The 17,085-nt window shown below is 42.5% G+C and overlaps 1 protein-coding gene across 1 annotated transcript in view; it reads right to left on the minus strand.

The window, feature by feature from the left end:
* Positions 1-1,279: 1,279 nt before the first annotated feature.
* Positions 1,280-17,085, minus strand: part of LOC118369118 (ensconsin-like) — a 22,684-nt gene continuing 6,878 nt past the window's right edge. Inside the window, exons 5-18 of the mRNA XM_052495863.1 lie at positions 16,942-17,085; positions 13,589-13,691; positions 13,198-13,317; positions 11,647-12,128; positions 11,441-11,539; positions 8,933-9,066; positions 8,172-8,734; positions 7,801-7,954; positions 7,152-7,314; positions 6,907-7,011; positions 6,517-6,570; positions 6,057-6,262; positions 2,984-3,036; positions 1,280-2,696 (exon numbers count right to left, since the gene is read on the minus strand). The exon at positions 16,942-17,085 is cut by the window's right edge and continues 20 nt beyond it. Of these exons, the coding sequence (XP_052351823.1) occupies positions 2,686-2,696; positions 2,984-3,036; positions 6,057-6,262; positions 6,517-6,570; positions 6,907-7,011; positions 7,152-7,314; positions 7,801-7,954; positions 8,172-8,734; positions 8,933-9,066; positions 11,441-11,539; positions 11,647-12,128; positions 13,198-13,317; positions 13,589-13,691; positions 16,942-17,085 (2,391 nt within the window). The 3' untranslated portion in view covers positions 1,280-2,685. The remainder of the gene's footprint in view (positions 2,697-2,983; positions 3,037-6,056; positions 6,263-6,516; positions 6,571-6,906; positions 7,012-7,151; positions 7,315-7,800; positions 7,955-8,171; positions 8,735-8,932; positions 9,067-11,440; positions 11,540-11,646; positions 12,129-13,197; positions 13,318-13,588; positions 13,692-16,941) is intronic.

Consider the following 17,085-nt stretch of genomic DNA (forward strand, 5'->3'; position numbering starts at 1 on the left):
CGGACCGACACCTCTCTGCTTCAGGACACGGACCGACACCTCTCTGCTTCAGGACACGGACCGACGCCTCTCTGCTTCAGGACACGGACCGACACCTCTCTGCTTCAGGACACGGACCGACGCCTCTCTGCTTCAGGACACGGACTGAGATGTGGGATATGCTTTTCACTGTTTGAACTGACTTACCATTACCTTTGAACCTGACAATGATTACTGTGTCGTGATTCTATTTTGAATGATGTTAAGGCGTTTTATTTTCTGAGTGATCACACTGTTGCGTTCTAAGCATTTACATCCATATTGCACTTGTGAACAGGGGGAAAAGAGGTCTATTATATTTTCATTTTTATACAGATTCAATGCTTTTACAGTTGACAAATGTTTAATGCTGAGTTCAGGTGCTAGTCGGAACTAGGAAACTTTACATTTCAGACTTCCTAACTGGTGGTAGTTATACACGTGCCGCTTTCAACCAATTAGCAAGTGGAACATTTCAGAGTTTCCTAGCACGTGAACGTGCCATTTATACAGCAAGTATTCAGACCCATTGACTTTTTCCCATTTTGTCACGTTACAGGATTATGTTAAAATGGATTAAAAAATATATATTATCCTCAACAATCTACACACAATAGCCCATAATGACAAAGCAAAAACAGTTTTTTTAGACATTTTTTCGAATTATATAAAAGAAGAAAAAATATCACATTTACGTAAGTATTCAGACCCTTTACTCAGTACTTTGTTGAAGCACCTTTGGCAGCGATTACAGCCTCTGGTCTTCTTGGGTATGACGATACAAGCTTGGCACACCTGTATTTGGGGAGTTTCTCCCATTCGTCTCTGCAGATCCTCTCAAGCTCTGTCAGGTTGGATGGGGAGTGTCGCTGCACAGCTATTTTCAGGTCTCCAGTGATGTTCATACGGGTTTAAGTCCAGGCTCTGGCTGGGCCACTCAAGGACATTCAGAGACTAGTCTCGAAGCCAATCCTGGTTGTCTTGGCTGTGTGCTTAGGGTCATTGTCCTGTTGGAAGGTGAACCTTCTCCCCAGTCTGAGGTCCTAAGTGCTCTGGAGCAGGTTTTCATCAAGGATCTCTCTGTACTTTGCTCCGTTCATCTTTCCCTCGATCCTGACTAATCTCCTAGTTCCTGCAGCTGAATAACATCCCTACAGCATGATGCTGCCACCACCATGCTTCACCGTAGGGTTGGTGCCAGGATTCTTCCAGATGTGACGCTTGGCGTTCAGGCCAAAGAGTTCAATCTTGGTTTCATCAGACCCAGAGAATCTTGTTTCTCATGGGCTGAGAGTTTTTAAGTCCCTTTTGGCAATCTCAAAGCAGGCTGTCATGTGCCTTTAACTGAGTCGTGGACACTCTACCATTAAGGCCTATTTGGGGGAGTACTGCAAGGATGGTTGTCCTCCTGGAAGGTTCTCCCATTTTTAAACAGAGGAACTCAGGCACTCTGTTAGAGTCACCATCGGGTTCTTGGTCACCTTCCTGACCAAGGCCCTTTTCCCGATTGCTCAGTTTTGCTGGGCGGCCAGCTCTAGGAAGAGGCTTGGTGGTTCAAGACTTCTCATAGCAAAGGGTCTGAATACTTATGTAAATATGTTTTAAAAAAATTGTAATTCATGTAGAAAAATGTATACAAACCTTTTTTTCGCTTTGTCCTTATGGGGTATTGTGTGTAGATTGAGAAAACATATGTAATTTAATCCATTTTATAATAAGGCTGTAACATAACAAAATGTGGAAAAAGTTAAGGGATCTGAATACTTTCTGAATGCGCTGTACGTGGGCAGGAGTGCAGTGTATGAAACAAGTGACAACCTACTCATACCAGATCACATAGTTTTATCAGTGCATTGCTTTATTTGTTTTTACACTTTAAAAGACAGACTTACATTTTACACTTCAGACTCTTATTTGTTTTCTAAAATGATTGCACAATTTCCAAGTAAGGAACTGCCAAAATACTTTTGGAAGTGGTCCACCCTCAAGTGAGTATAGTTCTCTAAAATGACAAACCACACAAGTTCCATAGCAGCTTTGAAAAATATTATAAGATTATAGTCAGAAAGTGGCCTTTATATGAACTCAAAACAAAAGCTTTTGCTCTGAAACTAGCACACCACTATCCTGTTAACTGGAAGGCAAAGTGCTCAAATAGCAGCATCGTTAGGAAAAGCTAAAGCACATGGCTAAAAACATCAGACATGATTGGGAGACATTCAGTGCCAATACAGTTAAAAATGTATAGACAGAATACATATTTTTATGAGTAAATTGCGTATCTTAACACCCATCATATCAAACTACTCATTTAATCAGTTTAAATCTGCAGCTATGAGGCATGGACCCTCATTTACAGTCTAGATAAAACATTGTTCAGAGTTGTTGCAATGACAAACAAGCTCCCCTGTCTAGTGTTGTACATGGTGATGACAAATGCAGCTCGTGACATTTTGGATTAAAGAGAAGTGTGACCAAATGGTGGTAAGCTCCTTCGAGATCAGAAAGTCCTCCAGAGAAATGTGTGTTTCTCATCACATACGCTCTCTAAAAGTGCAGGGCAGGAAAAAGGCTGCAGTTATTCCTTTGTCAAAAAAAAGGAAAAAACGCCACAGCTGTGGAAAGATTTGTGGATGTGCTGTCTCCCCTCTCTGATCTGTACGATACTCAGATAACTTCTAAGGAGTGTGTGATAGAAATGGGTTAATAACATTAAATCAGTTGATTCATTTGATTCACATATATATCTTAGACTTAGAGACACATACAAAGAAATGATTGAGAGACCTTAAATATGTAATCCGCTTCCGGGTTCGAATCACACATTAAATATTGAGAGCCCATAACCTCTTGGAGGTAGAAATCTTGGACTTTTGGGGGGAATCTAGTGTTCACGACTCTAGCGTAATATCTACATAGCATAGAGAGTATAGATGAGCTGACGGAGGATGTGATGAGCTCTCACCTGCCCTCTGATGGGACTGGATCTCCTCCATGCCGGTCAGAGTTAGCAGGGACCTGAATGAACAAATGAGTTAATACATTAATGTTCCATAGGAAAATATACTTGGCAACATACAATAACATCACTTCAGATAACATTATATCACAGTACAAAAAAATAAAGGGAATAAAAATAACACATCCTAGATCTGAATGAATGAAATATTCTTATTAAATACTTTTTCTTTACATAGTTGAATGTGCTGACAACAAAATCACACAAATAATCAATGGAAATCAAATGTATCAACCCATGGAGGTCTGGATTTGGAGTCACACTCAAAATTAAAGTGGAAAACCACACTACAGCTGATCCAACGTTGATGTAATGTCCTTAAAACAAGTCAAAATGAGGCTCAGTAGTGTGTGTGGCCTCCACGTGCCTGTATGACCTCCCTACAACACCTGGGCATGCTCCTGATGAGGTGGCGGATGGTCTCCTGAGGGATCTCCTCCCAGACCTGGACTAAAGCATCCGCCAACTCCTGGACAGTCTGTGGTGCAACGTGGCGTTGGTGGATGGAGCGAGACATGATGTCCCAGATGTGCTCAATTGGATTTAGGTCTGGGGAACGGGCGGGCCAGTCCATAGCATCAATGCCTTCCTCTTGTAGGAACTGCTGACACACTCCAGGCCACATGAGGTCTAGCATTGTCTTGCATTGGGAGGAACCCAGGGCCAACCTCACCAGCATATGGTCTCACAAGGGGTCTGAGGATCTCATCTCGGTATCTAATGGCAGTCAGGCTACCTCTGGCGAGCACATGGAGGCCTGTGCTGCCCCCCGAAGAAATTCCACCCCACACCATGACTGACCCACCGCCAAACCGGAGGATGTTGGTTGCAGGCAGCAGAACGTTCTCCACGGCGTCTCCAGACTCTGTCACGTCTGTCACATGTGCTCAGTGTGAACCTGCTTTCATCTGTAAAGAGCACAGGGCGCCAGTGGCGAATTTGCCAATCTTTGTGTTCTCTGGCAAATGCCAAACATCCTGCACGGTGTTGGGCTGTAAGCACAACCCCCACCTGTGGACATCGAGCCCTCATACCACCCTCATGGAGTCTGTTTCTGACCGTTTGAGCAGACACATGCACATTTGTGGCCTGCTGGAGGTAATTTTGCAGGGCTCTGGCAGTGCTCCTCCTGCTACTCCTTGCACAAAGGCGGAGGTAGCGGTCCTGCTGCTGGGTTGTTGCCCTCCTACGGCCTCCTCCACGTCTTCTGATGTACTGGCCTGTCTCCTGGTAGCGCCTCCATGCTCTGGACACTACGCTGACAGACACAGCAAACCTTCTTGCCACAGCTCGCATTGATGTGCCATCCTGGATGAGCTGCACTACCTGAGCCACTTATGTGGGTTGTAGACTCTGTCTCATGTTACCACTAGAGTGAAAGCACCGCCAGTATTCAAAAGTGACCAAAACATCAGCCAGGAAGCATAGGAACTGAGAAGTGGTCTGTGGTCACCACCTGCAGAACCACTTCTTTATTGGGTGTGTCTTGCTAATTGCCTATACTTTCCACCTGTTGTCTATTCTATTTGCACAACAGCATGTGAAATTTATTGTCAATCAGTGTTGCTTCCTAAGTGGACAGTTTGATTTCACAGAAGTGTGATTGACTATGGAGTTACATTGTGTTGTTTAAGTGTTCCCTTTATTTTTTTGAGCAGTGTATATATATACAGTTGAAGTCGGAAGTTTACATACACCTTAGCCAAATACATTTAAACTCAGTTTTTCACAATATCCTGACATTTAATCCTTGTAAAAATTGAAATACATACCTTGAAATACATCCACAGGTACACCTCCAATTGACTCAAACTATGTCAATTAGCCTATCAGAAGCTTCTAAAGCCATGACATTATTTTCTGGAATTTTCCAAGCTGTTTAAATGCACAGTCAACTTAGTGTATGTAAACTTCTGACCCACTGGAATTGTGATACAGTTAATTATAAGTGAAATAATCTGTCTGTGAACAATTGTTGGAAAAATGACTTGTGTCATGCATAAAGTAGATGTCCTAACAGGCTTGCCAAAACTATAGTTAGTTAACAATACATTTGTGGAGTGGTTGAAAAACAAGTTTTAATGACTTCAACCTAAGTGTATGTAAACTTTCGACTTCAACTGTATATACACTTAGAAATGTCCTTGTTTTTGAAAGAAAACCTATTTTTTTTGTCCATTAAAATAAACAAATGTAAATCACTGATGAAGAATTTTGAGGCTGATTCCCTGAACTGTCAATGTTTCTAATTTGTTGTTTTATGATTTTGTTATACTCTTGTGAATTCTGTTTTTTACTAGATTACTTGTAGTTTTTCATGTTGTCTGTCTGTAATTGTGTAATGACTTAGTGTTTGGCTATCTTGGCCAGGACACTCTTGAAAAAGAGATTTCAAATCTCAATGAGCCCTTCCTGGTTAAATAAAGGTTAAATAAATAAATAAAACATCAAATTGATCAGCAATACAGTGTAGACATTGTTAATGTTGTAAATGACTATTGTAGCTGGAAACGGCTGATTTATAATTGAAGATCTGTGTACTACACCCTTCACAGAACAGAGCAAGCTGTCTCTAGCCATAATAGAAAGAGGAGTGGGAGGCCCCGGTGCACAACTGAGCAAGAGGACAAGTACATTAGAGTGTCTAGTTTGAGAAACAGACGCCTCACAAGTCCTCAACTGGCAGCTTCATTAAGTAGTACCTGTAAAACACCAGTCTCAACGTCAACAGTGAAGAGGCAGTTCAAGGATGCTGGCCTTCTAGGCAGAGTTCTGTCCAGTATCTCTGTTCTTTTGCCCATCTTAATCCTTTCTTTTTATTGGCCAGTCTGAGATATGGCTTTTTCTTTGCAAATCTGCCTAGCAGGCCAGCATCCCGGAGTCGCCTCTTCACTGTTGACATTGAGACTGGTGTTTTGCAGATTTGAAGTTATTTTAATGGACAAAAGAATGTGCTTTTCTTACAAAAACAATAACATTTCTAAAGTGACCCCAAACTTTTGAATGGGAGTGTATATACCTGCGTTCTTTGAAGGCCACGACAGGAACCATGTTGTCTTCCACGCCACTCAGACCTAGATTGGATGGCTTGGTCCCCGTCCCGACCCCTAGGTTGATGACCTCTTCTAAAGTGCCGTTGCTGTTCTTCACAGGCTCAGTGTTCTTTTTTGGTTGTGCTTCCTCTGGAGAGGGGTTTCTGTTTGTCTTCCCATTCAGGACAGGCGTCTGCATCAAAACAATCATGTCCATTTTTTTTCAAGGCAAAAGCTAAAGCCACTACCTTTGAGATGGATTTATGCATGAAAGCAATCATATCCTGAAAGCAACTTTAGCAGTTTGGTCAATGACAAGTTTTTTTTTTTTAAACGGTGGTAATTAACCTCTTAAGCAAAAAGAAAGTCAACTTCGGTACTTGTGGCAGAAAATCTGAGTGCTTCAGGGCAATGTACTGTTCCTCTGAACTAGGCTGGTGGAATTACTTTTTTATCTTCAGTTGAGGTCTTCCTAGTCCTCCTCATGATCAACTCCAGTCGCTGAAAACAAAAATAAGTCTGAAAAGTCTTAAAAGCTTTCATTTAGAATTTCATAACACCCTTGTCAAAACTAATTTTTAATAACATAACATTTCCCCCCTATACATTTTTTTTTGTGAAACACAACAACAATTACTCCTAACATCCCCCCACCCCATGTATTGAAGTTGAGCGTCAATAAATACAGATCCTGGGTGCTCTCTTGTAGTCAATTTTACACTATCTGGATCCCCTAGAATATCCTATGAAGAATTTCAGAATGATAAGAATATGGTACATAACGACCCTGGTGTTTCTCATAACTGCGTAGAGTTCACGTCTTCCCTCCATTGTCACCTTTTTCCTCTCCTGCCGTTGTTCCTCCTCCTTCTGGAAGTGCTTCTCTCTCTGCAGCCTTTGCTGCTCTGCCTTGTCCCTGGCCTGGGCCTCCTCCTCCTCTCTCTGGGACAGGACACAGAGAACCAAAGCCATTACGGAACCAGATGCTACATTATTAACACTGATATAAACTTTATATACCGTACATAAATGGACGAAGTTGGGCTTCTACTAAAATTGTATTAATAGACCAGATCCCTCACCTGTTTCTGGAGGAGAGCAGCTTCCTGTGTGGCCCGGATGACTCTCTCCTCCTCTGCATGTCTCTGCTCCTCTTCCTCCCTCCTCTCCACTACTAGCCACTGGGCCTCAGCCTCGAGCCGTGCTCGCTCCTCTGACCTCCTGCGCTCCAGCTCCGCTCTGCCTCTCCAGTGATGCCACATGACAAGACATTACGTAACATGTACATAACAGCACAGCACAGCACATCACCATACAAATGAATCTATCCTCTGAACATGTGAAATGCTCCCTTAGACCAGGTTTTCCCAAACTCGGTCCCAGGGTCCCCCCTGGGTGCATGTTTTGGTATTTGCCTTAGCACTACACAGCTGATTCAGACAATCAAAGCTGGCTGATGAGTTGGTTTGAAACAGCTGTGTAATGCTAGGACAAAAACCAAGACATGGGGTGGGGCACCTGGGGGGGGGGGGGCACTGGGGGGCCAGGACCGATTTTTGGAAACCCTGCTTTAGACTACTTCTGAAGGTCAGTTGTAATTTTTTTTATTCACAAACAGATGTTTGTCTTTTAGGCAAAAAGATTACTCTTGGTTGTTTTTCCTACTGGGAAGATGAATGTTGGGTCAGTAGAAGACAGATGGGAAGATGTAAGGTGGCCCTCTGTCCGTACCTCTCTATCTCCTCCCTGCGCAGGCATTCCTCCTGCTCTCTCTCTCTCTTCAGACGGGCCTCTCTTCTCTTCTCGGCCAGAAGACATGAGGCCTCCTCTGGATCCATGGTGCCAGCAGACGGCCTGGTGCAGGAGGGGGCTCCAGAAAGGGGGCCTGAGAGGGTTTACATGTCTTAAGAGTCACTCATAAGAGTCCAAATTCACATTGAACCACATGGGTAGAACTGGACTTCCTGCATTGACTGAACTCAAATGGAATTGACCACAACCCTACACTCTACATGACAATATCTGAAATGTATCTAGGGAATTCTAGAAAGAAATAGTAGTTGATGGTGCAGTACCTTGCATTTTTAGATGCTCACTCTCACCTGTATCGCCCTCAGTTCTAGGTGTGGGGACTGTCTGAGGTTCTGCTGAGCCTACGAATGGTTGGACCTGGTCCCATGCTGCTGCTGAGATGCTGATTGGTTGTGAGTTCCCGGGGGAGAGGGTATGATTGGAGACTGGAGCCCAAGGAGAGATGGTCTGGCTAGGCCGTGAGTTCCCAGGGGAGAGGGTGTGATTGGAGACTGCAGCCCAAGGAGAGATGGTCTGGCTAGGCCGTGAGTTCCCAGGGGAGAGGGTGTGATTGGAGACTGAAGCCCAAGGAGAGATGGTCTGGCTAGGCCGTGAGTTCCCAGGGGAGAGGGTGTGATTGGAGACTGAAGCCCAAGGAGAGATGGTCTGGCTAGGCCGTGAGTTCCCAGGGGAGAGGGTGTGATTGGAGACTGAAGCCCAAGGAGAGATGGTCTGGCTGGGCCGTGAGTTCCCAGGGGAGAGGGTTTGGTTGGAGACTGGAGGACCATCCTCCTCCGGAACAGGGTACAGTTCCAGCCCAACCTGCTGTGATGGAGGCTGTCTGATCACAGGTTTGTGTCTGATCACAGGTTTACTGAAAAAAAGAAGAGGAGAATACTTTTGTTGAGATAAATAAGCAAACATCCATTTACTGGAGAGGTTAGACGTATTCCACAAGACGTGTGGTTGGTTAAATTATACACAACAATTCTCAACAGTGTGCTCTCTCTGCATGATAAGTAGTTTGTGTGACACAACATCCAGACGTAGTAGCAGACAAACAATCACATACCGTTCTGGAGAGGGCACTGCATCTCTGCTCTGTATGTTTGTGGGTAACACTTTCACAGGAGCATTGGGTATGTGAGGCTGCTGTCTATTCCTCCTGAACGTCCTCTCACTCTCCTTCTGCTGTGCTGCTTTTAACTTCATAATAAATCAACAGACATGTTACAAGACCGTTTTACTGCAGTCTGTTAGCTTCATAATAAATTAACAGATCATTTTACTGCAGTTTGTTAACTTTATAACAAATCAACAGATCATTTTACTGCAGTCTGTTAACTTCATAACAAATCAACAGATCATTTTACTGCAGTTTGTTAACTTCATAACAAATCAACAGATCATTTTACTGCAGTTTGTTAACTTTATAACAAATCAACAGATCATTTTACTGCAGTTTGTTAACTTCATAATAAATCAACAGATCATTTTACTGCAGTCTGTTAACTTTATAACAAATCAACAGATCATTTTACTGCAGTCTGTTAACTTCATAACAAATCAACAGATCATTTTACTGCAGTCTGTTAACTTCATAACAAATCAACAGATCATTTTACTGCAGTTTGTTAACTTCATAACAAATCAACAGATCATTTTACTGCAGTCTGTTAACTTCATAACAAATCAACAGATCATTTTACTGCAGTTTGTTAATCAACAGATCATTTTACTGCAGTAATAAATCAACAGATCATTTTACTGCAGTCTGTTAACTTTATAACAAATAAACGGATCATTTTACTGCAGTTTGTTAACTTCATAATAAATCAACAGATCATTTTACTGCAGTCTGTTAACTTCATAACAAATCAACAGATCATTTTACTGCAGTCTGTTAACTTCATAACAAATCAACAGATCATTTTACTGCAGTTTGTTAACTTCATAACAAATCAACAGATCATTTTACTGCAGTTTGTTAACTTCATAATAAATCAACAGATCATTTTACTGCAGTCTGTTAACTTTATAACAAATCAACAGATCATTTTACTGCAGTGATTGAGGTTTATTATTAGTAAACATGCTTCCAGAAAAGGGACATTTGTCTGTCATCTTTCAAACGTGTGTCTTCTGTAGATTACGACAGTTAATATAATCTACCAAACAATACAGCATATATATGATAGAAACACGAGACAGAAGGAATGGAGCCATGTTACAAGCTAATTTTATTGCGGTCATTTTGGGAAGGCAGAAAGACATCAAAGTAATTTAGGCTTATAACCAATAAATGTTGTATCTTCAAAAATGTATAGAAATGTGTGCCTCTCTGTTAGAGTATGACAATGAATATCGTCCAGTAATCCAGTATACATGATGAATGAATAGAATAGAACATTTATGAAAATAATATGGAGTTTATTGTCTTCCTCCAATGAAATAATTTCCCTCAAGTTCGTGCATTACATGAAGACAAAATAACAACACCATCCCACCAACCCAGTCGACCCAGACATTTAACAGTCATAGAGATGAAACTATCTATCTCTATGTTTACAATTACATTTCCAGCAGGTATTACCTGTGATGTTATATAACCTGTGATGTTATATAACCTGTGATGTTATATTACCTGTGATGTTATATAACCTGTGATGTTATATAACCTGTGATGTTATATAACCTGTGATGTTATATTACCTGTGATGTTATATTACCTGTGATGTTATATAACCTGTGATGTTATATTACCTGTGATGTTATATAACCTGTGATGTTATATTACCTGTGATGTTATATAACCTGTGATGTTATATAACCTGTGATGTTATATTACCTGTGATGTTATATAACCTGTGATGTTATATAACCTGTGATGTTATATAACCTGTGATGTTATATAACCTGTGATGTTATATAACCTGTGATGTTATATTACCTGTGATGTTATATAACCTGTGATGTAATATTACCTGTGATGTTATATAACCTGTGATGTTATATAACCTGTGATGTTATATAACCTGTGATGTTATATTACCTGTGATGTAATATAACCTGTGATGTAATATTACCTGTGATGTAATATAATCTGTGATGTAATATAATCTGTGATGTAATATTACCTGTGATGTAATATAACCTGTGATGTAATATTACCTGTGATGTAATATTACCTGTGATGTAATATTACCTGTGATGTAATATTACCTGTGATGTAATATAACCTGTGATGTAATATAACCTGTGATGTAATATTACCTGTGATGTAATATTACCTGTGATGTAATATTACCTGTGCCATGATGATGGATCAGTTGCTGCTACACTCTTAGAAAAAAAGGTTCTATCCAGAACCTAAAAGGGTACTTCGGCTGTCTCCATAGGAAAACTATTAGAAGAACCCTTTTTGGTTCCAGGTAGAACCCTTTCTACAGAGGGTTCTACATCAAACCCAAAAGGGTTCTGCCTGGAACCAAATAGGGTTATCCTATGGGGACAGCTGAAGTACCCTTTTGGAACCCGTTTTTCTAAGAGTGTAAAGGCTGGGACTGAGGGAGGTGGCTACCTGGTAGTTTGCCCAGATGATAGACTGGTAGTCTGCCCGGAGATTTGCCTGGAAGTCTGACTGTGCCCGGTGGTGGTCAGGTGTGTCAGAGGGTTCTGCCTGGAACCAAACCCGGGTGGTAGATCCCAGGGGACAGCCTGAGGCCTGCCTGCACCCGGTGGTGGTCAGGTGTGTAAGAGGCTGGGACTGCCTGGAGGCCTGGCTACCCGGTGGTGGTTTGCCAGATGATAGACTGGTAGTCTGCCTGGAGGCCTGCCTGCACCGGTGGTGGTCAGATTTGCCAGAGCGGTAGTCTGCCTGTGGCCTGCCTGCACCCGGTGGTGGTCAGATGTGCCAGAGCGGTAGTCTGCCTGGAGGCCTGCCTGCACCCGGTGGTGGTGAGATGTGCCAGAGCGGTAGTCTGCCTGGAGGCCTGCCTGCACCCGGTGGTGGTCAGGTGTGCCAGAGCGGTAGTCTGCCTGGAGGCCTGCCTGCACCCGGTGGTGGTCAGATGTGCCAGAGCGGTAGTCTGCCTGGAGGCCTGCCTGCACCCGGTGGTGGTCAGATGTGCCAGAGCGGTAGTCTGCCTGGAGGCCTGCCTGCACCCGGTGGTGGTCAGATGTGCCAGAGCGGTGTGGTGATTTATGACAGTTGGTGGCAGTGGCAGGTATGGAGTGGCATGAAGCTGAACGGGGACAAACATGGACAACTGAACCAGATGGTTTCATTGTTTTGGAGCAATGGGATGGCGGTTAGCAAGTGATACAGTGAAAGAAAGTGAGTGTGCCCAACAATGGTTGAAAAAAGGAGAGGAAAGGAAGCAGAGATTCAGTAAATAAGTAATTAAGTAAGCATTGTCCAAATCCATATTGGAACGTAAATTCCCCTACAATCACTTAATTGAACCAAATACACTTTATTGATGCTATGTACTTTTTCTTGTATTGAGATCTGGTCTTCTACACCGGCATTGTCTGCTGTTTGGGGTTTCTGTACAGCACGTTGAGATATCAGCTGATGTAAGAAGGGCTTTAGAAATACATTTGATTTGATTTGGTCTTTATACATGTGGGGCGGCAGGGTAACCTAGTGGTTAGATTGTTGGACTAGTAACCGAAATGTTGCAAGTTCAAATCCCCGAGCTGACAAGGTACAAATCTGTCGTTCTGCCCCTGAACAGGCAGTTAACCCTCCTAGGCCAGCATTGAAAATAAGAATTTGTTCTTAACTGACTTAAATAAAATGTCTATGTATACCAAACATTAGAAACACCTTCCTAATATTGAGTTGCACCCCCTTTAAGCCCTCAGAACAGCCGCAATAGGTCGGGACATGGTGTTGAAAGCGTCCAACATGCTGGCCCATGTTGACTTCAAAGCTTCCCACAGTTGTGTCAAGTTGGCTGGATGTCCTTTGGGTGGTGCAACATTCTTGAAACAGACGGGAAACTGTTGAGTGTGAAAAACCCAGCAGTGTTGCAGTTCTTGACACAAACCAGTGCACCTGGTACCTACTACCATACCCTGTTCAAAGGCACTTTGATCTTTTGTCTTTCCCATTCATCGTCTAAATGGCACACACACATAATCCATATCTCAATTGTCTCAAGGCTTAAAAATCCTTATTTAACCTGTCTCGTCCCATTCATCTACACTTATTTGAAGTGGATTCAACAAGTGACATCAATAAGGGTCAGTCTATGTCATGTAAAGAGCAGGTGTTCCTAATATTTTGAACACTCAGTGTATAACTGTTATTCTACAGGCTTTTGGAAGTACCTTCCTCTTCTCTTGACTGACAACTATGACTCCTTCTCCTGGCTAGGTAGGAGCATGTAGGGGTTAGGAGGCGACAGACCAGAGCCCTCTCCCAGGCAGTCAGGGGAGAGCTGCGAGGAACTACAGCAGAGCCAAGCACAGTGGAGAAAAGACAACGCACAAGGACAGAGAAAAAATAGCATAGAAAATACAAGACAGAGATAGACAATTACAAGTAAGAAAGGGTATGAAATCGGACGAAAGTTAAGGTCTAAAGATGTTACAGGGTGAAAGAATAAAGCTCGGTCGCTGAAGGGTTAAGAAGATGAAGCAAAGTCAAACAGACACTCAAAAGTAGTGCACCAAATATGATATAGGGCGCCATTTGAAACATATTCTTTACTAATTTTACCGCTCTTGTTGTTGGTCTTCCTTCCTCGAGAGCCCTGGCTCAGTCTCTGTTTGGCCCTCTGGCACTTCTCTAAGGTCTTCTTCACCACAGACTCATAGCGCTCCTTCAGACAACAACAAACCTCATTGTCAGTGATACAGTAGTTCCTTCTCACATCCACTGTATGAGTTTGGCGAGCAAGACACGCTATTCAGTCACTTGGTCCAAGATCCATTACATCGTATTGAGCCTTACAACTGTTTAGCTTCAGATAGAAAAACAAAACGTTGAAAACTGTATCTGTTTTCTGGATGATTTCCTGGGTAATAATTTAATTTATATGGCAGTTATAGACGTTGCTGATGTGTTGTGAATCTGTGTTACAGGAAATAACTGTTTACCTATTTCTTTACCTGGTAACTAAATATTTATTTTCCTATTGGCCAATTCTTTAATTGTGTGGTGTTAAGCTTTATTGATACAGGAAGTGACAGACAGCAGTGATGGGCATTCCGGTTCTTTTCAGTGAGCCGGCCCGTTCGGCTCAGCTCACCAAAAAGAGCCGGCTCTTTTGGCTCCCAAACGGCTCTTTAAAAAAAATATGTTTTGTATTTTTTCAAATCAAACAGTTTGCGATAGTTTGACTATGATTGGTGTTAAAACAATTCTAATTAAATTATGAAATTAAATCTCTACTCTACCTTAACCACAATGTATTTAAAACTGCATTGGTTTGTTATGAAAAAGAATGCTATTAAACATTTGCATTTAAAGTATAACTTTTTAATGTAAATAAACAAAGTGCATATAAATCTAAACATTCAAAACGAATACAATCTGAACAACATAATAGAATATTGCACCATATCAAAGACAAATAAATTTGGTGCAAAACTGCAGCATCCCACTTAAAACATTAAACTGGTCCCTCTTTTCTCTCTCTTCTTTATTGCCATGTTATAACCAGCAGCACACCGCAATGCTGACCATATTTTGCTTTTATGAGAGATTTACATTCAGAAATGCAAGCTGCCTCACTTTCGAGGGGCTGATGCGGTTTCTTCTCTCAGTAATTATTTGACCCGTTTTCGAGAAGACCCTTTCAAAGGGAACGGATGTGGCCACTATGCAGAGTCTCCCTGTCATGACTTTAGTAAGCCGTGGGTAGACAGAGGCCTTGTTCTTCAACCAGCTGAAAGGATCTGCAGAGGAGGGGCTCCTCCAAATAGGATCGGACCTCCATTATGGCATCTGCTGAGGGATTCCTTCTTGCTGCATCCCAGTTGCTCATTGACAAACAGCATCCAAACAGCAGACTGAGTTTGTGGCACTACTTCTGGTGCTTCTGCTCCATCTGATCCCTCTTCTTCCTGTTGCCTTGGTGTCTGAGCCAGATGACTGCTGGGGCTGTCCCTCCCTGCTGCTGAGGTTATTCTTTGAAGAGCTTCATCAATCGCTCTGGCATCACTGAAGGCTAACTTCTTAAACCTGGGGTCAAGTGCAGCGGTTTCTGATAGCACGTGATTATATTCCAATCTGTGGCACTTTCTGTCCATTGATGAACATAGGGTGTCCATCAACTCTGTCACATGTCCTGTGGTTACATTTGCTTCTCTCTGGCGGCTGGCTGTGATTCGCTGCAGACCCTTACACAGGAGTATCATTTTTGAGGTTGTCGCATAGCTGTAACGGCGTTCTTCGTTTGTAGAAAGAGAGTCGGACCGAAATGCAGCATGGTGGTTACTCATGACTTTAATGGAAAAAGTGACACATGAAATAACTATTACAAAATACAAAAACAACAAACGTAACGTGAAACCTAATTACAGCCTATCTGGTGAAACTACACAGAGACAGGAACAATCACCCACGAAATACACAATGAAACCCCGGCTACCTAAATACGGTTCCCAATCAGAGACAACGAGAATCACCTGACTCTGATTGAGAAACGCCTCAGGCAGCCAAGCCTATACAACACCCCTACTCAACCGCAATCCCAATAATTACAAAACCCCAATACGAAATACAACAACATAAACCCATGTCACACCCTGGCCTGACCAAATAATATACCGAAAACACAAAATACAATGACCAAGGCGTGACAATAGCTTAAAAGAGAGAACAGTAACTTATTAGTTTAGGTTAATGTTTTGTCTACTGATACTACATTCTCATCTACTGCTCATATACATATATAATACAGGATTAAATCATGATGTAGTAATAACTGCTTACTATACCTCTCTCCACTGATCTCCACAGTGACCTGCTCAAAGGGTTCCAGGACTCTGTACACCTCCTCATCCACCTCCCATTCCTCTTGGGTCAGAGCATCAACAGGTGCATTGACAATGGCCACGGTAGAGATCCTTTGACTCAAGAAACCGCTTCAACATATAAAATGCTGAATTCCACCTTGTAGTTCAGTCTGGAAATCGGTGACAATCCTTTTAGCCAATGCAATATCAATTTGGCCTTGTTTTTCTACAGACATAGTCTTTGGCATAAACTGGTCCATAGAAGACTGCATTGCTGTGGGTCCCGGAGTAGGCCTACTTGACTGAGTGGATACGAGATGCTGGCTCCACCACTATCACTAGCAGGCCCACTAGTTTCTCCGCTCCAGCTAGCTTCACAGTTGGGTGCACAGTTTGCATATGCCGGTGTAGGTTGTGTGTAGAACCGGCTTTATATGAGATTTTGTTTTGGCAAATTCTACACTGGGCTCTAACATTGTCTACATTATTAAAATGCATCTAAATGCTTCTGTGCTTCCGACTCATTTTCCAGATGTTGTTTTCACAGCTGTCCTTCTTCTCTCTCCTCAGCTGCTAAGTGTGTGACTGTGAGTGAGTTGGCTCGGCCCTCCCTCATGCATCTTTGGTTCATTGGTTGACACTGCATGTCTGATTGACAGGAACAACAGGTGAGGCTGTTAGTCTGAGAAGACAGTCAGAACTAATGTGTGTGCGCTTGAGCATTTAGGCCTATATTATTATTATTTTTCATTCTTTGAATTAGTTAATTCTATTCATTTAAATCTTTTGAATATTCATATCTTTATTTTTTATATTTTTTATAAATAGAATAGTCTCTTCTGATATGCGAGCCGGCTCCCAACATTCACCGACAAGAGCCGGCTCTAACTCGTTCGCGAACAACCCATCACTAACAGACAGTTCTTGTTCCGGTGGCTGATGATGTTCAATGTAGCTTGCTCCAACAGAAGCCATCCATCCACCTGTACTAACGACCCTCAACTTAAACCAGTGCATTTTATTTTCTGTAAAGCAACACTGATGCCCACAATAGACACCTAATCAGAAGTAACTACTGCTCCATCTGACCCCTGAGGCACAACAACTCACTGTCTCCTCCTTCATCCTCTGCCTCCTCTTCTCCTCCACGGCAGTGCGCCTCCTCTCCTCCTTCTCTCTCTGCTCCTGCAGCCTCCTCTTCCTCTCCTCCAGGTGCTGTTCATGGAGACGCCTAGCCCGCTCCTCTCGAGCCAA

Source organism: Oncorhynchus keta, chromosome 35 (assembly GCF_023373465.1).
Source record: "Oncorhynchus keta strain PuntledgeMale-10-30-2019 chromosome 35, Oket_V2, whole genome shotgun sequence".
Classification (NCBI taxonomy): domain Eukaryota; kingdom Metazoa; phylum Chordata; class Actinopteri; order Salmoniformes; family Salmonidae; genus Oncorhynchus; species Oncorhynchus keta.